This window comes from Salmo salar, unplaced genomic scaffold (genome assembly GCF_965601325.2).
Source record: "Salmo salar unplaced genomic scaffold, fSalSal1 ptg000206l, whole genome shotgun sequence".
NCBI lineage: Eukaryota > Metazoa > Chordata > Actinopteri > Salmoniformes > Salmonidae > Salmo > Salmo salar.
In genome coordinates, this window is record NW_027675329.1 from 407,501 (window position 1) to 432,562 (window position 25,062).

General features: G+C 44.9%; 1 protein-coding gene across 1 annotated transcript in view; it reads right to left on the reverse strand.

Annotated features, from left to right (window-relative positions):
• The window catches only part of LOC145867085 (NLR family CARD domain-containing protein 3-like), a 13,764-nt gene extending 6,671 nt beyond the window's left edge, over positions 1-7,093 (reverse strand). Inside the window, exons 1-2 of the mRNA XM_082971130.1 lie at positions 6,886-7,093; positions 5,954-6,007 (exon numbers count right to left, since the gene is read on the reverse strand). Coding sequence (XP_082827256.1) covers positions 5,954-5,991 — 38 coding nt within the window. The 5' untranslated portion in view covers positions 5,992-6,007; positions 6,886-7,093. The remainder of the gene's footprint in view (positions 1-5,953; positions 6,008-6,885) is intronic.
• Between the last annotated feature and the right edge of the window lie 17,969 nt (positions 7,094-25,062).

Genomic DNA, 25,062 nt, shown 5'->3' on the forward strand with positions numbered 1-25,062 from the left:
TGATTCATGTTTATTATTACCTGTTTTTATGCTCATGTTTTGAAATTATACTTCATTAATATAACGATTATCAATAAGTCTGAACATTAATTTAGTCACCTCTAGTTGAGAAAAATTGTCAAATTCATCAACCAGCATCGAGCCACTCTGTCTTCTCTCTCTAGTAGTCAACTCAGCCCTGGTAAAAAGCTGGTGTCGTCGCTCTGTCTTCTCTCTCTAGTAGTCAACTCAGCCCCGGTAAAAAGCTGGTGTCGTCACTCTGCCTTCTCTCTCTAGTAGTCAACTCAGCCCCGGTAAAAAGCTGGTGTCTTCACTCTACCTTCTCTCTCTAGAAGTCAACTCAGCCCCAGTAAAAAGCTGGTGTCGTCACTCTGCCTTCACTCTCTAGTAGTCAACTCAGCCCCGGTAAAAAGCTGGTGTCGTCACTCTGCCTTCTCTCTCTAGTAGTCAACTCAGCCCTGGTAAAAAGCTGGTGTCGTCGCTCTGCCTTCTCCAGGGGCATGTTGAGGTAAATTTACTAACCGGTAGGGTTTAATGATGTAATTTATTGGCGGGCTGGAAGACGCACTCTTGTCTTTTCTATTCCGAGGTTGTTTACTCGCAATATCAGATATTAAGATTACTTTTTATAATGCACGTATACTGAGGTTGAGGTTTTGACTAGCGATTATTTACCCGGTGTTCAATACCTGCTATAATCACTATTTTGTTGCTCTCCCGAAAGCAATACAGGCCCATTACGAGATATATAGTTAACCTGTTGGGGCTCGGGGGCAGTATTGAGACATTTTGAAAAAAATATGTGCCCATTTTTAACTGCCTCCTACACCAACTCAGAAGCTAGGATATGCATATTATTAACACATTCGGATAGAAAACACTCTGAATTTTCTAAAACAGTTTGAATGGTGTCTGTAAGTATAACAAAACTCATATTGCAGGCAAAAACCTGTGAAAAATAGATTAAAAAAAAATGTGAATTTTGTGACTGTACTATTTAGTGTCATTGTTTTATAGATACCATAGTGAGAAAGGATTCATTTCGCAACACCTACGGCTTCCACTAGATGTCAACGATCTTTATAAAGTTGTTTGAAGCGTCTATGATAAACAGAGAGCAAATTAGAATCCAAGGAAGTTGACATGTCATCACTTCATTTTTTTGCGCCTGCGCATAAATCTGAGAAACGTGAGTTTGTCATCATTTTTTATCTAGACATAGGATAGGTTGTGTGAAAATATTACTGATGTTTAACGTTAAAAATGGACCAAAAGATTAATGCTAAACAACATTTGACATGTTTGAACGAACATAAATAGATTATTTACTAGGTTTTTTTTAGCTTTTCGGCGTGATTTTACCAGCCCTCCAACCACGTTTTGTGGGAGCATAATGAACGCTAAGTACTTGGTGTTATTTGGACATAAATTATGAACTTTGTCAAAAGAAACCACATTTGTTCCGGACCTGGAATGCCTTCCGGACCTGGGATCCTGCCTTCTGATGGAGATAATCAAAGGTAAGGGGGTATTTACAATGTTATTATCGATTTTAGATGATGCTAACTGTATAGCATAGCCTGTTGTTCTTAGCATAGCACCCCGTTTATTGCAAAATGTGATTTCCCAGTAAAGTTATTTTGAGATCTGGCCATTCGGTAGCAATTACGAGATGATAATATATTATTCTTTGAATGACAATATTATAATTTACCAATGTTGTCGAATAGTAATTTTGTTATGTTCACCGGAAGCATTTCAGAGAAGAAAAAAATCTGAATTTCACGCTACTGTAAAATGCTGTTTTTGGATATAAATATGAACTTGATGGAACAAAAAATGCATGTATTGTATAACATAATGTCCTAGGAGTGTCATCTGATGGAGATTGACAAAGGTTAGTGCATAATTCTAGCTGGTTTCTGCTTTTGGTGACGCCTGACCTTGAATTGAAAATGGATGTTTGTACTTTTGTGGCTATGTACTGTCCTAACATAATCTAACTTTATGCTTTTGCCGTAAAGCCTCTTTGAAAATCGAACAATGTGGTTAGATTAAGGAGATGTTTATCTTTTAAATTGTGTAAAATAGTTGATGGTTTGAGAAATTGAAATTATTAGATTTTTGATGTTTTGAATTTCCAGCCTTGTTAGCAATCCCGACTCGGGGTTCATTGCTAACCTGTAGTCCCAACAGGCTAACTAAAGTAATGAGTGACCATTTTAGAAAATCATGGGACATATAGTCTGTGGTTGCATGCTATTTTATGTCAATCATATTGCTGCCTGTAGCCTATAACTGATGCTTTGTGGTCTTATGCTGCCATCTATTGGAAATCTTTAGCAATTAAAAGTTATTCATGCACATTCAGACGTTGGTGAGGCAGCTAAAAAAATGTTAAAAAAATTGAATGTGTCCAGCCTACTTTAGGCGCCCCGAAAATAATATTCAAAAGATTGGTCCTTGGATACAGAGGGGTTAAACACTAAAGTTACCGTCCATCTAGTGAAGAGAGGAGAACCGGACAGAGGTAGCCAGCATCCGTCAATGAGAGAGGGAGGATAGGATAACTAGGATGCTGCTGGTAGAGTAGCGAGCTAGCTTACCTAGCTGTACCGACTAGCTAGGATAACTAGGATGCTGCTGGTAGAGTAGCTAACTAGCTTACCTAGCTGTACCGACTAGCTAGGATAACTAGGATGCTGCTGGTAGAGTAGCTAACTAGCTTACCTAGCTGTACCGACTAGCTAGGATAACTAGGATGCTGCTGGTAGAGTAGCTAGCTAGCTTACCTAGCTGTACCGACTAGCTAGGATAACTAGGATGCTCCTGGTAGAGTAGCTAGCTAGCTTACCTACAGTGGGGGGAAAAAAGTATTTGATCCCCTGCTGATTTTGTACGTTTGTAATGTTATATAATGATTTGCATTTTAATGAGGGAAATAAGTATTTGACCCCTCTGCAAATCATGACTTAGTACTTGGTGGCAAAACCCTTGTTGGCAATCACAGAGGTCAGATGTTTCTTGTAGTTGGTCACCAGGTTTGCATACATCTCAGGAGGGATTTTGTCCCACTCCTTTTTGCAGATCTTCTCCAAGTCATTAAGGTTTCGAGGCTTACGTTTGGCAACTCGAACCTTCAGCTCCCTCCACAGATTTTCTGTGGGATTAAAGTCTGGAGACTGGCTAGGCCACTCCAGGACCTTAATGTGCTTCTCCTTGAGGCACTCCTTTGTTGCCTTGGCTGTGTGTTTTGGGTCATTGTCATGCTGGAATACCAATCCACGACCCATTTTCAATGCCCTGGCTGAGGGAAGGATGTTCTCACCCAAGATTTGACAGTACATGGCCCCGTCAAATGATGCGGTGAAGTTGTCCTGTCCAGAAAACACCCCCAAAGCATAATGTTTCCACCGCCATGTTTGACGGTGGAGATGGTGTTCTTGGGGTCATAGGCGGCATTCCTCCTCCTCCAAACACGGCGAATTGAGTTGATGCCAAAGAGCTCCATTTTGGTCTCATCTGACCACAACACTTTCACCAGTTGTCCTCTGAGTCATTCCGATGTTCATTGGCAAACTTCAGACGGGCATGTATATGTATTCTTGAGCAGGGGGACCTTGCGGGCGCTGCAGGATTTCAGTCCTTCACGGCGTAGTGTGTTACCAATTGTTTTCTTGGTGACTATGGTCTCAGCTGCCTTGAGATCATTGACAAGATCCTCCCGTGTAGTTCTGGGCTGATTCCTCACCGTTCTCATGATCATTACAACCCCACGAGGTGAGATCTTGCATGGAGCCCCAGGCCAAGGGATATTGACAGTTCTTTTGTGTTTCTTCCATTTGCGAATAATCGCACAAAATGTTGTCACCTTCTCACCAAGCTGCTTGGCGATGGTCTTGTAGCCCATTCCAGCCTTGTGTAGGTCTACAATGTTGTCCCTGACATCCTTGGAGAGCTCTTTGGTCTTGGCCATGGTGGAGAGTTTGGAATCTGATTGATTGATTGCTTCTGTGGACAGGTGTCCTTTTTACAGGTAACAAGCTGCGGTTAGGAGCACTCCCTTTAAGAGTGTGCCCCTAATCTCAGCTCATTACCTGTATAAAAGACACCTGGGAGCCAGAAATCTTTCTGATTGAGAGGGGGTCAAATACTTACTTCCCTCATTAAAATGCAAATCAATTTATAACATTTCTGACATGTGTTTTTCTGGATATTTTTGTTGTTATTCTGTCTCTCACTGTTCAAATAAACCTACCATTAAAATTATAGACTGATCCTTTCTTTATCAGTGGGCAAACGTACAAAATCAGCAGGGGATCAAAAACTTTTTCCCCCACTGTAGCTGTACCGACTAGCTAGGATAACTAAGATGCTGCTGGTAGAGTAGCTAGCTAGCTTACCTAGCTGTACCAACTAGCTAGGATAACTAGGATGCTGCTGGTAGAGTAGCTAGCTAGCTTACCTAGCTGTACTGACTAGCTAGGATAACTAGGATGCTGCTGGTAGAGTAGCTAGCTAGCTTACCCAGCTGTACCGATTAGCTTGGATAACTAGGATGCTGCTGGTAGAGTAGCTAGCTAGCTTACCTAGCTGTACCGACTAGCTAGGATAACTAGGATGCTGCTGGTAGAGTAGCTAGCTAGCTTACCTAGCTGTACCGACTAGCTTGGCTAGCTAGCAGAACGTTCGTCTGTCATTTGTCTCGATGATGATGACGAATCCGGTGAACCACAAAATGAAACAAGGATAGAGAGTGAAAAGGATCTGGCTACACTCATACTGTCCCTGACCGTAAAGCAAAAAGCAAATTCAACAATAAACTTCGGCGTCTCAACACTGTAGTGAACTCTGTAGTTATTCCCCAAGATCACCTCAGCCCACTCTGCTCGTAACCAGACAATATCCTTGGCGCCACACCGTACGGGGACGCGGACAGTTCTTTACGGGGACGGGGACAGATCCAGAACGCGGACATAAGCAGTGCCACACAATCAACTAAACCCAGTCTTTACAGTGGGTTACATTAGTGATATTCATTTTTTATTATTATGTTAAACAAACATTTATTATAACAATATTTTGAGATCTGGGCCCATGTCCACAAAGCGTCTCAGAGTAGAGAATTGGTCATATAAGTGCTGAGAATAAAGACATTTGACACTTATGGGTATAAATTAAAGCTATGCATGAAGTCTCTAGTCCTACCTAGTCGGCAGATATTTAGGACACCTCGTGAGCTGTCCTAAGTAGTTAAGAGTTAACAGCAGGTATCTTGATAATACTATAGAATAATGCAGCGAGTCAGTGGTTCCTGCACCACATGTAAATACTTTGGAGTCGTAAAAATAATGTTTTATATTTCTATATGATCAATCCATAAAACAGTGTCCGGGTGCTGGAAAAAACAGGAGGAATTGATCTGACCACTGGAGGGCTGCTGGGTTCACATCCTCAAAACATTCACCTTTCGTTGATCAGAACTCTAGAGGTTCTTCTTCACTGAACCCCAAAATATATATAACTTTTAGTGGTTCCATATATTAAGGAAGTGATAGAAGCCTTTTTGGTTCTATAAGGAACCTTCTTTTCTAAGAGTGTAAAATTAACAAGTTTTTCTTTTGATTATTTAATTATCTACATCATGTTATTTCAAGATATCCCTTTGGAGCGCAACATCACGTTGTTAAGAAATTATCCTAAATTGGGCATGGCTTTAAAATGGGCAATTGAATGCATCTAGGGTGTTCCAGCAAAACAATGGATATATAGAGTTTTGCAATAAAACATTTTTTATACACAATCTAAAGAAATTCATAAATAATCTGAGAACAGTAATATTGAAGGTACCCATTAGCAACCATTTCTGATTAAAAAACAAATGTGAACATTTTTGGAAATATCATTTTTGAAATAAACTATTAATAATTCTTAAACAAAATTGTCATCTCACCTCTTAGATTTGGTGTCATGTTCCCCAGAGAGACTCATTTTAGAGAACTGACCCCTAAACAGAGATCCAGCATGTTGGTTGTGGTCAACACAGTGACAACTAAACAGAGATCCAGCATGTTGGTTGTGGTTAACACAGTAACAACTAAACAGAGATCCAGCATGTTGGTTGTGGTTAACACAGTAACAACTAAACAGAGATCCAGCATGTTGGTTGTGGTTAACACAGTGATGTCCTAAACAGAGATCCAGCATGTTGGTTGTGATTAACACAGGGCCAACTAATTATTGAAGGTCAATTGTTCTCTTTTATTCATTATCTCTTAGAAATAAAACATTTACTAACAGACATAGAAAGACACATCCAAACAGTTAGGTGATTTAATATTTTTCACAATTTCTCCATGTAGTGGAACTAATAATAATAAAACTATTTAACAACAACAATATAATATTAATAAGTCACTTTCTCTTTTAATAATTTCTCTCATTCTAGTGTGTTGCTTTGTTCAACAGGTATGATATAATTATGCTGTTACTGAATTCAGTTCATAATAACAATGTTAAGAAAAGTATGTTCAGTGGTTTCATACCAAATTACACAGGAAGCAGGAGATCATTGTAGTTTAGAAAACAACAAATGTTCTGATATTCTGAAAGATGATTTAGAACTATGATACATTCAAATTTTTACAAATTGTAAAATAATCACGATAAACAAATCGTATAATACGATATATGAACAATATGTTTTTGAATTTGACTTGCCTACGCCCAGTTAGCGCCATTTTGTATGATTGAACTGTCACATAACTGTCCCAGGTGAAATGGACTTTTAGATCTGAGTGTTTTACTGTCAGTCACTATACTAAAAAAACACCATACATTTAATTTCTCTACACACTTTACAATAATCACTGGGAAGATTCTTACCTTGTAGCCTGAATTCACAGCCAGAACATGTCAAGTCATTGAGATATTTTCCGTTGTGCTGAGAGAGCAGCTTCCTGATGACAAGTGTCTCTGTATCTATGTTCTAGGTACAGTTGATCTTTGGATGCAATAATATCTGGTCAAAGTCTAGTGACACAACACCATAGTATATCATAAACATAACAGCAGTTGGCCAGAAAAGGCCATGACATACTATAAAACAGGGTTTGTCAACTAGATTTGGCTTCGGGTGTCACGGTTGTCATAGAGAGGAGTGGACCAAAGTGCAGCGTGATTATCGTTCCACATATTTTATTGAACTGTGAAACTATGCAATACATACACATAAACTAAAGAACAAAAAAAAAATGTGATGTAGAGGTGAAACATACACTACTCAAAAACAATCTCCCACAAACAAAGGTGGGAAAAACACCTACTTAAGTATGATCTCCAATTAGAGACAACGATGACCAGCTGCCTCTAATTGGAGATCATCCCAAACAAAACCAAACATAGAAACTAGAACTAGAAACTAGAAAACAACATAGAAAAACTAAACTAGAAAACCCCCCTGTCACGCCCTGACCTACTCTACCATAGAAAATAACAGCTTTCTATGGTCAGGACGTGACATCGGGAGAATTTTTTTCTGAGTTAAAGTCGGAGGGCCAGAACATAATTAGCATATAATATTAGCACAATTAATATGCCTACACTACAAATTTAACAACACGTTTAACACATTTGATTAGTACATAGTACATTGAGTGACAATAAAATAATTTAGATCTGATTAAGTTCATAAAATCACCAATATCTCTATTCAATTATATTTTTTTGTTTATATCTCTGTGTGTTGATTGTTGGGGAAAAACATGTCTACGTAGCCTACTGTAGTCTACACTACTTTATTAATATCAACATTCATTCAGAACAATTAGCTTGATAGCAAGAGAACATGTCGCTCTCAAAAAGTAGCAAAAGAAAGGTGGATAATGAAAATCAAAGTTTCAGGGAAGAACGGACAGAGAGATATCCATTCATCTTACCATCTTTCTCCAATGCCAAGCCAGAGTGTCTTGTTTGCAATGAAAATGTCATTGTTTGCAAATAATTCAATCTCAGATGGCATTATGAATCTAAACATGGTACTTTGAAAGTGGCCTTCCCGCCCCAGACAGAGGCCTGAAGCAGAAACACTGAAGCATTAACTACAAGCTACAAACACGGCAGTAGAATCCTCCTTCGTGGCCTGACCCAACAACAGAAGGTCACAAGTGCTTCCTAAAAGCATCCTGGGTTCTAACCAAACACAACATGCCCTTCACAGACGCAGAGCTGTTTAAAAAATGCATGGTGACAGTTTTGGAGGAATTGGCTACAGACAAGTCTATGGATAGCATAATCGCGTCTGTCAAACAGGTGCCCCTGTCTGTGACATCAGCCGGACGCCGTGTCTGTGCTCTGGCGGATGATGTGCATAGGATTGTTCTGGAGGGGCTCAGTCAGGCTGAGCATTTTCCCCTGGCTATTGATGAGAGTACTGACAACACCGATGTAGCACAGTTGTGTGTATATGTCCGTTATTTTCATGGGAAGGACACACCACCGGGGACGTTCCCCTGGATGGACACACCACCGGGGACGTTCCCCTGGAAGGACACACCGCCGGGGACGTTCCCCTGGAAGGACACACCGCCGGGGACGTTCCCCTGGAAGGACACACCGCCGGGGATGTTCCCCTGGAAGGACACACCACCGGGGACGTTCCCCTGGAAGGACACACCTCCGGGGACGGTCCCCTGGAAGGACACACCACCGTGGACGTTTCCCTGGAAGGACACACCACCGGGGACATCCCCCTGGAAGGACACACCACCGGGGACGGTCCCCTGGAAGGACACACCACCGTGGACGTTTCCCTGGAAGGACACACCTCCGGGGACGTTTCCCTGGAAGGACACACCACCGGGGACGTTCCCCTGGAAGGACACACCGCCGGGGACGTTCCCCTGGAAGGACACACCGCCGGGGACGTTCCCCTGGAAGGACACACCGCCGGGGACATCCTATTCACAAAGCTGGAACAATTGTTTACGTAGCTTGGCCTGTCATTCGAAAAAGTCAACTTTGTGATCACCGTCAGGGCTCCTGCTATGGTGGACAGACACAGGGGCCTGGTCAGCAGGTTGAAGGAAATCGCCCCACAAATGAATGGCTTGCATTGTCTCATCCATCAGAGTGTGAAACCCTCTCTCTATACTGCACGAGGGAGAGAGTCTCCTCCAGGAATTTATGACCTGAGATAACAGAACCTGGGTGAGAGAGAGGGGGATGGAGGGAGAGAGAGGGGAATCGAGGGAGAGAGAAGGGGATGGAGGGAGAGAGAGGGGGATGGAGGGAGAGAGAGGGGGATGGAGGGAGAGAGAGGGGGATGGAGGGAGAGAGAGGGGGATGGAGGGAGAGAGAGGGGGAAGGAGGGAGAGAGAGGGGGATGGAGGGAGAGAGAGGGGGATGGAGGGAGAGAGAGGGGGATGGAGGGAGAGAGAGGGGGATGGAGGGAGAGAGAAGGGGATGGTGCTCGCTATACCCAATGAGGGCATCAGCTGACCACCTTCGTATTTTGGAAATGGAGGAATTCCTTTTATGTGCTAACAATGTTTGGATCAACTTCCACCTGTGAGTCCTCCTTTTCCTCTATGAATGCAATCGACTCACGACAGGAACCGGCTTTCACATAAGGCAACCGAGGACTGCCTGCTCATCAACATCACATCCCTCTCACCTGACATCCACAAGATCGTGTCCGAGGGGAAATGCAACTTTTCCCATTAAGTAAATAACTTAGTATTTAATAAATAGTAATATAGGCTATTAACATTATTGTAATTATTATTATTATAATTATAATTGTTATTATTGTTATTATTATTATTGTGATTGTTAGTGCTTATCAATGGCTATTTTAGGTCTCATGCTGACAGTATTTTCTGTTTGTTTTATCGTTACAGGAGCAGGTTATCCCCAGACTCCTGGTACAGGGCTATAGACACTCAGGTTACTCTGGTCACTCCTGATACAGGGCTACAGACACTCAGGTTACTCTGGTCACTCTGATACAGGGCTACAGACACTCAGGTTACTATGGTCACTCCTGATACAGGGCTACAGACACTCAGGTTACTATGGTCACTCTGGTACAGGGCTACAGACACTCAGGTTATCCCAGACTCCTGGTACAGGGCTACAGACACTCAGGTTACTATGGTCACTCTGGTACAGGGCTACAGACACTCAGGTTATCCCAGACTCCTGGTACAGGGCTACAGACACTCAGGTTATCCCAGACTCCTGATACAGGGCTACAGACACTCAGGTTATCCCAGACTCCTGGTACAGGGCTACAGACACTCAGGTTACTCTGGTCACTCTGATACAGGGCTACAGACACTCAGGTTACTCTGGTCACTCCTGGTACAGGGCTACAGACACTCAGGTTACTCTGGTCACTCCTGGTACAGGGCTACAGACACTCAGGTTACTCTGGTCACTCTGATACAGGGCTACAGACACTCAGGTTACTCTGGTCACTCCTGGTACAGGGCTACAGACACTCAGGTTACTCTGGTCACTCCTGGTACAGGGCTACAGACACTCAGGTTACTCTGGTCACTCTGATACAGGGCTACAGACACTCAGGTTACTCTGGTCACTCTGGTACAGGGCTACAGACACTCAGGTTACTCTGGTCACTCTGATACAGGGCTACAGACACTCAGGTTACTCTGGTCACTCTGATACAGGGCTACAGACACTCAGGTTACTCTGGTCACTCTGATACAGGGCTACAGACACTCAGGTTACTCTGGTCACTCTGATACAGGGCTACAGACACTCAGGTTACTCTGGTCACTCCTGATACAGGGCTACAGACACTCAGGTTACTCTGGTCACTCTGATACAGGGCTACAGACACTCAGGTTACTATGGTCACTCTGATACAGGGCTACAGACACTCAGGTTACTATGGTCACTCCTGATACAGGGCTACAGACACTCAGGTTACTCTGATACAGGGCTACAGACACTCAGGTTACTATGGTCACTCCTGATACAGGGCTACAGACACTCAGGTTACTATGGTCACTCTGATACAGGGCTACAGACACTCAGGTTACTATGGTCACTCCTGATACAGGGCTACAGACACTCAGGTTATCCCAGACTCCTGGTACAGGGCTACAGACACTCAGGTTACTATGGTCACTCTGGTACAGGGCTACAGACACTCAGGTTATCCCAGACTCCTGATACAGGGCTACAGACACTCAGGTTACTCTGGTCACTCTGATACAGGGCTACAGACACTCAGGTTATCCCAGACTCCTGATACAGGGCTACAGACACTCAGGTTACTATGGTCACTCTGATACAGGGCTACAGACACTCAGGTTATCCCCAGACTCCTGATACAGGGCTACAGACACTCAGGTTACTATGGTCACTCTGGTACAGGGCTACAGACACTCAGGTTACTCTGGTCACTCTGATACAGGGCTACAGACACTCAGGTTACTCTGGTCACTCTGGTACAGGGCTACAGACACTCAGGTTACTCTGGTCACTCTGATACAGGGCTACAGACACTCAGGTTACTATGGTCACTCTGGTACAGGGCTACAGACACTCAGGGTACTCTGGTCACTCTGGTACAGGGCTACAGACACTCAGGTTACTCTGGTCACTCTGGTACAGGGCTACAGACACTCAGGTTACTATGGTCACTCTGGTACAGGGCTACAGACACTCAGGTTACTCTGGTCACTCTGATACAGGGCTACAGACACTCAGGTTACTATGGTCACTCTGGTACAGGGCTACAGACACTCAGGTTACTCTGGTCACTCCTGATACAGGGCTACAGACACTCAGGTTACTCTGGTCACTCCTGATACAGGGCTACAGACACTCAGGTTACTCTGGTCACTCCTGATACAGGGCTACAGACACTCAGGTTACTCTGGTCACTCTGATACAGGGCTACAGACACTCAGGTTACTATGGTCACTCTGGTACAGGGCTACAGACATTCATGTTACTCTGGTCACTCCTGATACAGGGCTACAGACACTCAGGTTACTCTGGTCACTCCTGATACAGGTCTACAGACACTCAGGTTACTCTGGTCACTCTGATACAGGGCTACAGACACTCATGTTACTATGGTCACTCTGGTACAGGGCTACAGACACTCAGGTTACTCTGGTCACTCCTGATACAGGGCTACAGACACTCAGGTTACTCTGGTCACTCCTGATACAGGGCAACAGACACTCAGGTTACTCTGGTCACTCTGATACAGGGCTACAGACACTCAGGTTACTCTGGTCACTCTGGTACAGGGCTACAGACACTCAGGTTACTCTGGTCACTCCTGATACAGGGCTACAGACACTCAGGTTACTCTGATACAGGGCTACAGACACTCAGGTTACTCTGATACAGGGCTACAGACACTCAGGTTACTCTGATACAGGGCTACAGACACTCAGGTTACTCTGGTCACTCTGATACAGGGCTACAGACACTCAGGTTACTCTGGTCACTCCTGATACAGGGCTACAGACACTCAGGTTACTCTGGTCACTCCTGATACAGGGCTACAGACACTCAGGTTACTCTGGTCACTCCTGATACAGGGCTACAGACACTCAGGTTACTCTGGTCACTCCTGATACAGGGCTACAGACACTCAGGTTACTCTGATACAGGGCTACAGACACTCAGGTTACTCTGGTCACTCCTGATACAGGGCTACAGACACTCAGGTTACTCTGGTACAGGGCTACAGACACTCAGGTTACTCTGGTCACTCCTGATACAGGGCTACAGACACTCAGGTTACTCTGGTCACTCCTGGTACAGGGCTACAGACACTCAGGTTACTCTGATACAGGGCTACAGACACTCAGGTTACTCTGATACAGGGCTACAGACACTCAGGTTACTCTGGTCACTCTGATACAGGGCTACAGACACTCAGGTTACTCTGGTCACTCCTGATACAGGGCTACAGACACTCAGGTTACTCTGGTCACTCCTGATACAGGGCTACAGACACTCAGGTTACTCTGGTCACTCTGATACAGGGCTACAGACACTCAGGTTACTCTGGTCACTCCTGATACAGGGCTACAGACACTCAGGTTACTCTGGTCACTCTGATACAGGGCTACAGCCACTCAGGTTACTCTGGTCACTCTGATACAGGGCTACAGACACTCAGGTTACTCTGGTCACTCTGATACAGGGCTACAGACACTCAGGTTACTCTGGTCACTCCTGATACAGGGCTACAGACACTCAGGTTACTATGGTCACTCTGGTACAGGGCTACAGACACTCAGGTTACTCTGGTCACTCTGATACAGGGCTACAGACACTCAGGTTACTCTGGTACAGGGCTACAGACACTCAGGTTACTCTGGTCACTCCTGATACAGGGCTACAGACACTCAGGTTACTCTGGTCACTCCTGATACAGGGCTACAGACACTCAGGTTACTCTGGTCACTCTGATACAGGGCTACAGACACTCAGGTTACTATGGTCACTCCTGATACAGGGCTACAGACACTCAGGTTACTATAGTCACTCTGGTACAGGGCTACAGACACTCAGGTTATCCCAGACTCCTGGTACAGGGCTACAGACACTCAGGTTACTATGGTCACTCTGGTACAGGGCTACAGACACTCAGGTTATCCCAGACTCCTGGTACAGGGCTACAGACACTCAGGTTATCCCAGACTCCTGATACAGGGCTACAGACACTCAGGTTATCCCAGACTCCTGGTACAGGGCTACAGACACTCAGGTTACTCTGGTCACTCTGATACAGGGCTACAGACACTCAGGTTACTCTGGTCACTCCTGGTACAGGGCTACAGACACTCAGGTTACTCTGGTCACTCCTGGTACAGGGCTACAGACACTCAGGTTACTCTGGTCACTCTGATACAGGGCTACAGACACTCAGGTTACTCTGGTCACTCCTGGTACAGGGCTACAGACACTCAGGTTACTCTGGTCACTCCTGGTACAGGGCTACAGACACTCAGGTTACTCTGGTCACTCTGATACAGGGCTACAGACACTCAGGTTACTCTGGTCACTCTGGTACAGGGCTACAGACACTCAGGTTACTCTGGTCACTCTGATACAGGGCTACAGACACTCAGGTTACTCTGGTCACTCTGATACAGGGCTACAGACACTCAGGTTACTCTGGTCACTCTGATACAGGGCTACAGACACTCAGGTTACTCTGGTCACTCTGATACAGGGCTACAGACACTCAGGTTACTCTGGTCACTCCTGATACAGAGCTACAGACACTCAGGTTACTCTGGTCACTCTGATACAGGGCTACAGACACTCAGGTTACTATGGTCACTCTGATACAGGGCTACAGACACTCAGGTTACTATGGTCACTCCTGATACAGGGCTACAGACACTCAGGTTACTCTGATACAGGGCTACAGACACTCAGGTTACTATGGTCACTCTGATACAGGGCTACAGACACTCAGGTTACTATGGTCACTCCTGATACAGGGCTACAGACACTCAGGTTACTATGGTCACTCTGATACAGGGCTACAGACACTCAGGTTACTATGGTCACTCCTGATACAGGGCTACAGACACTCAGGTTATCCCAGACTCCTGGTACAGGGCTACAGACACTCAGGTTACTATGGTCACTCTGGTACAGGGCTACAGACACTCAGGTTATCCCAGACTCCTGATACAGGGCTACAGACACTCAGGTTACTCTGGTCACTCTGATACAGGGCTACAGACACTCAGGTTATCCCAGACTCCTGATACAGGGCTACAGACACTCAGGTTACTCTGGTCACTCTGATACAGGGCTACATACACTCAGGTTATCCCAGACTCCTGATACAGGGCTACAGACACTCAGGTTACTATGGTCACTCTGATACAGGGCTACAGACACTCAGGTTATCCCCAGACTCCTGATACAGGGCTACAGACACTCAGGTTACTATGGTCACTCTGGTACAGGGCTACAGACACTCAGGTTACTCTGGTCACTCTGATACAGGGCTACAGACACTCAGGTTACTCTGGTCACTCTGGTACAGGGCTACAGACACTCAGGTTACTCTGGTCACTCTGATACAGGGCTACAGACACTCAGGTTACTATGGTCACTCTGGTACAGGGCTACAGACACTCAGGGTACTCTGGTCACTCTGGTACAGGGCTACAGACACTCAGGTTACTCTGGTCACTCTGGTACAGGGCTACAGACACTCAGGTTACTATGGTCACTCTGGTACAGGGCTACAGACACTCAGGTTACTCTGGTCACTCTGATACAGGGCTACAGACACTCAGGTTACTATGGTCACTCTGGTACAGGGCTACAGACACTCAGGTTACTCTGGTCACTACTGATACAGGGCTACAGACACTCAGGTTACTCTGGTCACTCCTGATACAGGGCTACAGACACTCAGGTTACTCTGGTCACTCCTGATACAGGGCTACAGACACTCAGGTTACTCTGGTCACTCTGATACAGGGCTACAGACACTCAGGTTACTATGGTCACTCTGGTACAGGGCTACAGACATTCATGTTACTCTGGTCACTCCTGATACAGGGCTACAGACACTCAGGTTACTCTGGTCACTCCTGATACAGGGCTACAGACACTCAGGTTACTCTGGTCACTCTGATACAGGGCTACAGACACTCATGTTACTATGGTCACTCTGGTACAGGGCTACAGACACTCAGGTTACTCTGGTCACTCCTGATACAGGGCTACAGACACTCAGGTTACTCTGGTCACTCCTGATACAGGGCAACAGACACTCAGGTTACTCTGGTCACTCTGATACAGGGCTACAGACACTCAGGTTAATCTGGTCACTCTGGTACAGGGCTACAGACACTCAGGTTACTCTGGTCACTCCTGATACAGGGCTACAGACACTCAGGTTACTCTGATACAGGGCTACAGACACTCAGGTTACTCTGATACAGGGCTACAGACACTCAGGTTACTCTGATACAGGGCTACAGACACTCAGGTTACTCTGGTCACTCTGATACAGGGCTACAGACACTCAGGTTACTCTGGTCACTCCTGATACAGGGCTACAGACACTCAGGTTACTCTGGTCACTCCTGATACAGGGCTACAGACACTCAGGTTACTCTGGTCACTCCTGATACAGGGCTACAGACACTCAGGTTACTCTGGTCACTCCTGATACAGGGCTACAGACACTCAGGTTACTCTGATACAGGGCTACAGACACTCAGGTTACTCTGGTCACTCCTGATACAGGGCTACAGACACTCAGGTTACTCTGGTACAGGGCTACAGACACTCAGGTTACTCTGGTCACTCCTGATACAGGGCTACAGACACTCAGGTTACTCTGGTCACTCCTGGTACAGGGCTACAGACACTCAGGTTACTCTGATACAGGGCTACAGACACTCAGGTTACTCTGATACAGTGCTACAGACACTCAGGTTACTCTGGTCACTCTGATACAGGGCTACAGACACTCAGGTTACTCTGGTCACTCCTGATACAGGGCTACAGACACTCAGGTTACTCTGGTCACTCCTGATACAGGGCTACAGACACTCAGGTTACTCTGGTCACTCTGATACAGGGCTACAGACACTCAGGTTACTATGGTCACTCTGGTACAGGGCTACAGACATTCATGTTACTCTGGTCACTCCTGATACAGGGCTACAGACACTCAGGTTACTCTGGTCACTCTGATACAGGGCTACAGACACTCAGGTTACTCTGGTCACTCTGGTACAGGGCTACAGACACTCAGGTTACTCTGGTCACTCCTGATACAGGGCTACAGACACTCAGGTTACTCTGATACAGGGCTACAGACACTCAGGTTACTCTGATACAGGGCTACAGACACTCAGGTTACTCTGATACAGGGCTACAGACACTCAGGTTACTCTGGTCACTCTGATACAGGGCTACAGACACTCAGGTTACTCTGGTCACTCCTGATACAGGGCTACAGACACTCAGGTTACTCTGGTCACTCCTGATACAGGGCTACAGACACTCAGGTTACTCTGGTCACTCCTGATACAGGGCTACAGACACTCAGGTTACTCTGGTCACTCCTGATACAGGGCTACAGACACTCAGGTTACTCTGATACAGGGCTACAGACACTCAGGTTACTCTGGTCACTCCTGATACAGGGCTACAGACACTCAGGTTACTCTGGTACAGGGCTACAGACACTCAGGTTACTCTGGTCACTCCTGATACAGGGCTACAGACACTCAGGTTACTCTGGTCACTCCTGGTACAGGGCTACAGACACTCAGGTTACTCTGATACAGGGCTACAGACACTCAGGTTACTCTGATACAGGGCTACAGACACTCAGGTTACTCTGGTCACTCTGATACAGGGCTACAGACACTCAGGTTACTCTGGTCACTCCTGATACAGGGCTACAGACACTCAGGTTACTCTGGTCACTCCTGATACAGGGCTACAGACACTCAGGTTACTCTGGTCACTCTGATACAGGGCTACAGACACTCAGGTTACTCTGGTCACTCCTGATACAGGGCTACAGACACTCAGGTTACTCTGGTCACTCTGATACAGGGCTACAGACACTCAGGTTACTCTGGTCACTCTGATACAGGGCTACAGACACTCAGGTTACTCTGGTCACTCTGATACAGGGCTACAGACACTCAGGTTACTCTGGTCACTCCTGATACAGGGCTACAGACACTCAGGTTACTATGGTCACTCTGGTACAGGGCTACAGACACTCAGGTTACTCTGGTCACTATGATACAGGGCTACAGACACTCAGGTTACTCTGGTACAGGGCTACAGACACTCAGGTTACTCTGGTCACTCCTGATACAGGGCTACAGACACTCAGGTTACTCTGGTCACTCCTGATACAGGGCTACAGACACTCAGGTTACTCTGGTCACTCCTGATACAGGGCTACAGACACTCAGGTTATCCCAGACTCCTGGTACAGGGCTACAGACACTCAGGTTACTCTGGTCACTCTGATACAGGGCTACAGACACTCAGGTTACTCTGGTCACTCCTGATACAGGGCTACAGACACTCAGGTTACTCTGGTCACTCCTGATACAGGGCTACAGACACTCAGGTTACTCTGATACAGGGCTACAGACACTCAGGTTACTCTGGTCACTCCTGATACAGGGCTACAGACACTCAGGTTACTCTGGTACAGGGCTACAGACACTCAGGTTACTCTGGTCACTCCTGATACAGGGCTACAGACACTCAGGTTACTCTGGTCACTCCTGATACAGGGCTACAGACACTCTGGTAACTCCTGATACAGGGCTATAGACACTCAGGTTACTCTGGTCACTCTGATACAGGGCTACAGACACTCAGGTTACTCTGGTCACTCCTTATACAGGGCTACAGACACTCAGGTTACTATGGTCACTCTGGTACAGGGCTACAGACACTCAGGTTACTCTGGTCACTCCTGATACAGGGCTACAGACACTCAGGTTACTCTGGTCACTCTGATACAGGGCTACAGACACTCAGGTTACTCTGGTCACTCCTGATACAGGGCTACAGACACTCAGGTTACTCTGGTCACTCTGATACAGGGCTACAGACACTCAGGTTACTCTGGTCACTCTGATACAGGGCTACAGACACTCAGGTTACTCTGGTCACTCTGATACAGGGCTACAGACACTCAGGTTACTCTGGTCACTCCTGATACAGTGCTACAGACACTCAGGTTACTATGGTCACTCTGGTACAGGGCTACAGACACTCAGGTTACTCTGGTCACTCTGATACAGGGCTACAGACACTCAGGTTACTCTGGTACAGGGCTACAGACACTCAGGTTACTCTGGTCACTCCTGATACAGGGCTACAGACACTCAGGTTACTCTGGTCACTCCTGATACAGGGCTACAGACACTCAGGTTACTCTGGTCACTCCTGATACAGGGCTACAGACACTCAGGTTATCCCAGACTCCTGGTACAGGGCTACAGACACTCAGGTTACTCTGGTCACTCTGATACAGGGCTACAGACACTCAGGTTACTCTGGTCACTCCTGGTACAGGGCTACAGACACTCAGGTTACTCTGGTCACTCCTGATACAGGGCTACAGACACTCAGGTTATCCCAGACTCCTGGTACAGGGCTACAGACACTCAGGTTTCTCTGGTCACTCTGGTACAGGGCTACAGACACTCAGGTTATCCCCAGACTCCTGATACAGGGCTACAGACACTCAGGTTATCCCCAGACTCCTGATACAGGGCTACAGACACTCAGGTTACTCTGATTCAGGGCTACAGACACTCAGGTTACTCTGGTCACTCCTGATACAGGGCTACAGACACTCAGGTTACTCTGGTCACTCCTGATACAGGGCTACAGACACTCAGACACAGACATCACCTTTTTTTCTTTAAATTATTGTTTTATGTAGGATGCTGCCTTTTTGGCCATGTTGCAGTTGTAAGTCGGCCTAATAAATAAATACAAATCCCTCTTCTATTAGGCCATGTTGTTGTCTTGTGAAAGATGCTGTTAAGCCACATAGCCTAGCACAGCCAGTTAAGTTATTTATATGGGCCTTCGCCCCAACACAGCCTAGCTCAGCCAGTTAAGTTATTTATATGGGCCTTCGCCCCCACACAGCCTAGCTCAGACAGTTAAGTTATTTATATGGGCCTTCGCCCCCACACAGCCTAACTCAGCCAGTTAAGTTATTTATATGGGCCTTCGCCCCCACATAGCCTAGCTCAGACAGTTAAGTTATTTATATGGGCCTTCGCCCCCACACAGCCTAGCTCAGCCAGTTAAGTTATTTATATGGGCCTTCGCCCCCACATAGCCTAGCTCAGACAGTTAAGTTATTTATATGGGCCTTCGCCCCCACACAGCCTAGCTCAGCCAGTTAAGTTATTTATATGGGCCTTCGCCCCCACATAGCCTAGCTCAGACAGTTAAGTTATTTATATGGGCCTTCGCCCCCACACAGCCTAGCTCAGACAGTTAAATTATTTATATGGGCCTTCGCCCCCACACAGCCTAGCTCAGACAGTTAAGTTAATTTATATGTGCCTTCACTCTGAAGAAATAGACTCCAATTAAGCCCTCTTGTTGTTTTTAAAGTCAAATTAAAAGGAAGATTATTGTTGAAATGAATTACTTGACTGGTGTAGTTTTCTCCACCTGTTGATTGGCGCCACTTGCATAACAAGTTAGCTATATTTTCAACACCAGGTGCTGTTCACCTCCTATTGATTGTGCTGCTATATTATCAGCACCAGGTGCTGTTCACCTCCTATTGATTGTGCTGCTATATTTTCAGCACCAGGTGCTGTTCACCTCCTATTGATTGTGCTGCTATATTATCAGCACCAGGCGCTGTTCACCTCCTATTGATTGTGCTGCTATATTTTCAGCACCAGGTGCTGTTCACCTCCTATTGATTGTGCTGCTATATTATCAGCACCAGGTGCTGTTCACCTCCTATTGATTGCGCTGCAGTTGCCGCTTTAGGTTTCAGCCCCATAAAATGGTCCTCTACCTGCTTTATTAGTCTCCTACATTCTCTCCTCTTGAATGAAGTTAAAATGTAACTTGTGCATTATTTAGGGAGGTCACATTGTAGATACACTACACCACCATTATTTAGGGAGGTCACATTGTAGATACACTACACCACAATTATTTAGGGAGGTCACATTGTAGATATACTACACCACCATTATTTAGGGAGGTCACATTGTAGATACTCTACACCACCATTATTTAGGGAGATCACATTGTAGATACACTACACCACCAATATTTAGGGAGGTCACATTGTAGATATACTACACCACCATTTTTTAGGGAGGTCACATTGTAGATACTCTACACCACCATTATTTAGGGAGGTCACATTGTAGATACACTACACCACCATTATTTAGGGAGGGTAACATTGTAGATACTCTACACCACCATTATTTAGGGAGGTCACATTGTAGATACTCTACACCACCATTATTTAGGGAGGTCACATTGTAGATACACTACACCACCATTATGTAGGGAGGTCACATTGTAGATACTCTACACCACCATTATTTAGGGAGATCACATTGTAGATACACTACACCACCATTATTTAGGGAGGTCACATTGTAGATTCACTACACCACCATTATTTAGGGAGGTCATATTGTAGATACACTACACCACCATTATTTAGGGAGGTCACATTGTAGATACACTACACCACCATTATTTAGGGAGGTCACATTGTAGATTCACTACACCACCATTATTTAGGGAGGTCACATTGTAGATTCACTACACCACCATTATTTAGGGAGGTCACATTGTAGATACACTACACCACCATTATTTAGGGAGGTCACATTGTACATTCACTACACCACCATTATTTAGGGAGGTCATATTGTAGATACACTACACCACCATTATTTAGGGAGGTCACATTGTAGATACTCTACACCACCATTATTTAGGGAGGGTCACATTGTAGATACTCTACACCACCATTATTTAGGGAGGTCACATTGTAGATACACTACACCACCATTATTTAGGGGGGTCACATTGTAGATACTCTACACCACCATTATTTAGGGAGGTCACATTGTAGATACTCTACACCACCATTATTTAGGGAGGTCACATTGTAGATACACTACACCACCATTATTTAGGGGGGTCACATTGTAGATACTCTACACCACCATTATTTAGGGGGGGTCACATTGTAGATACTCTACACCACCATTATTTAGGGAGGTCACATTGTAGATACACTACACCACCATTATTTAGGGGGGTCACATTGTAGATACTCTACACCACCATTATTTAGGGAGGGTCACATTGTAGATACTCTACACCACCATTATTTAGGGAGGTCACGTTGTAGATACACTACACCACCATTATTTAGGGGGGTCACATTGTAGATACTCTACACCACCATCTAGAATACAGTAGGACCTCTTTCCATTTGTCCTTTTGAAACACACAGAAAACTATAGTATTTAGCCTAAAGCAGCATATGATTTTACAGTAGACTATAGATGTAGGCTACTGTATAGTCACATGGCTCAGTGTTAAAATGTTAGAGCAGCACATTGATCTGAACAAATCCTCTGAGTGAATGTCCCTTAATGAGAAAGAATTATCAAAATGAATGAGAATACTGCATTTTGAAATGCAAATACTATTGAGTCTGTAGACAAATTGAAATAGTGATTCGGATGTCAGTGGATCTGTGTGAGGGATGCATCCGATGAATTAAGGCATTTTGGAGGGGTTGAATGTTGCACCATTGATAAAGCAGATCAACTGAGCAAGGGTTAGAGTTAGGAAGAAAACTACAAAAAGACGCCATATTTGTGGTTCACAACTCTTAAGCCTGACTAACCGATGTCTTTATATAGCCTTGCTACTCTTATTTTCAAATGTATTTTTACTGTTGTTTTATTTCTTTACTTACCTACACACACACACACACACACACACACACACACACACACACACACACACACACACACACACACACACACACACACACACACACACACACACACACACACACACACACACATACCTTTTTTTCGCACTATTGGTTAGAGCCTGTAAGGAAGCATTTCACTCTAAGGTCTGTTGCTTTCGGCGCACGTGACAAATAAACTTTGATTTGATTTGAGACCTATTTATTAACATAAAGTCCACCACTGTAAGAGTCCTCAGTTGTAGTGAGAACATTGTGTCATATGTTTAAGGGGGGTTTCATGACTGTGATTCCAAAATGTTCCAATGCTGAGGAACTGTGTGTCATTTTTTTCCCAGTACGGGAAAATAAAAATGTATGAAATGTCTGCATTCACTACTGTAAATCGCTCTGGATAAGAGCGTCTGCTAAATGACTAAAATGTAAATGTTAAAACTGTAATGGTTTGAATACACCTGGGCTTTCTGTGAAGAACTACAACTCCCTGTTTCACGTTGCATCGCGTCCAGCGACGGCAACCGGAAATGGCGCCGGAATTGTAGTTCTAACCCCTTTGTGGGTTAGTAGAAAGAGGAGGAAGGGAAGCGCTACTAAGGTACACAATAGTAAATGTTGGTAGACAGAAGGTGCTCTTTGGTAAAAGGGGTGAGTAGGTCATCAAAAAGAAAGGAGGACCAAGGCACTCTTCATATAATTGATTAAAATGCCTTTATTAGTATGGCAGGTTCAATAGAAACAATGTTTTTGTTTAGAATAATTATTTATTAAATGTGCTACTTTGACCCCACCATGGCCTCCAGTCTCCCCTCTCCTGCAAAGTGAATTTATCTGAAATGTCAAGGCTTGATCTCTGAATGTGTTTCTCTGTAGGCTACATACTGAACCCTTAAAGCTACAATCCTTAGTTACTAATTCCATTATTGGACGGTTAAATTTTGCGGGTGCCAGGCAGAATCAGCTGCAGAAGTTATTCATTTATTTAAAGATGACAATGGTGATCTAGATATTCACATGACAATATTTACACAATAATCTACATTGATGATGGTGATCTAGATATTCACATGACAATATTTGCAAAATAATCTAAATTGACTTGCCTATTTAAATAAAGGTTAAATAAAATATATTTACAAACTCCACAACTAACAGGTCAATAAAAAGACAATACTTTAGAGGAAGCAAACCTGTCTATTCCATTAGACTCTTGGGGAATATCAGGCTCAAGTCAGGTTCTCCTCACCATGACATCAATAGTAAATGACATGCAACACTGGCCTGTATCACATCTAACAATTAAACAGAAATGTGCTTCTTTCAACCCCAAAAGAGCAAAAAAACATACCATTATAAACAAAGGTTCAGGAATACAATGACATCAATTAAAAAGCAATGGACATGTTAAAAACAACACACCATCAGCCTCATTCATCTATTCCTCCATCAATTTCACCATCGTTGTTGTAGTCATCACCATCAGCCTCATTCATCTATTCCTCCATCAATATCACCATCGTTGTTGTAGTCATCACCCTCAGCCTCATTAATCTATTCCTCCATCAATATCACCATCGTTGTCATCGTCATCATCGGCATCATAATAGTCATCCTCCTCCTCTTCATAGTTTCTGCCCTCAATAAAAGCCCTTCTGAACGATTCACATTGTCCTTCTGCGTGCTGGAGCTCATCAAGCTTTCCAGCAAGGACAGCTCTTTCCCCAAGACAACATCCATCTTGCTCTGTGTAATGTTGTAAGGCCTCCACGATCAGTTCCTGCTCTGTGTAATGTTGTAAGGCCTCCACGATCAGTTCCTGCTCTGTGTAATGTTGTAAGGCCTCCACGATCAGTTCCTGCTCTGTGTAATGTTGTAAGGCTTCCACGATCAGTTCCTGCTCTGTGTAATGTTGTAAGGCCTCCACGATCAGTTCCTGCTCTGTGTAATGTTGTAAGGCCTCCACGATCAGTTCCTGCTCTGTGTAATGTTGTAAGGCCTCCACGATCAGTTCCTGCTCTGTGTAATGTTGTAAGGCCTCCACGATCAGTTCCTGCTCTGTGTAATGTTGTAAGGCCTCCACGATCAGTTCCTGCTCTGTGTAATGTTGTAAGGCCTCCACGATCAGTTCCTGCTCTGTGTAATGTTGTAAGGCCTCCACGATCAGTTCCTGCTCTGTGTAATGTTGTAAGGCCTCCACGATCAGTTCCTGCTCTGTGTAATGTTGTAAGGCCTCCACGATCAGTTCCTGCTCTGTGTAATGTTGTAAGGCCTCCACGATCAGTTCCTGCTCTGTGTAATGTTGTAAGGCCTCCACGATCAGTTCCTGCTCTGTGTAATGTTGTAAGGCCTCCACGATCAGTTCCTGCTCTGTGTAATGTTGTAAGGCCTCCACGATCAGTTCCTGCTCTGTGTAATGTTGTAAGGCCTCCACGATCAGTTCCTGCTCATGTGAGTAGAACATCTTGGCAGTGAAGACATCATCCTCAATCTTCCGCTTCTCTTCACAAAGAGCACCAAGAGCCTTA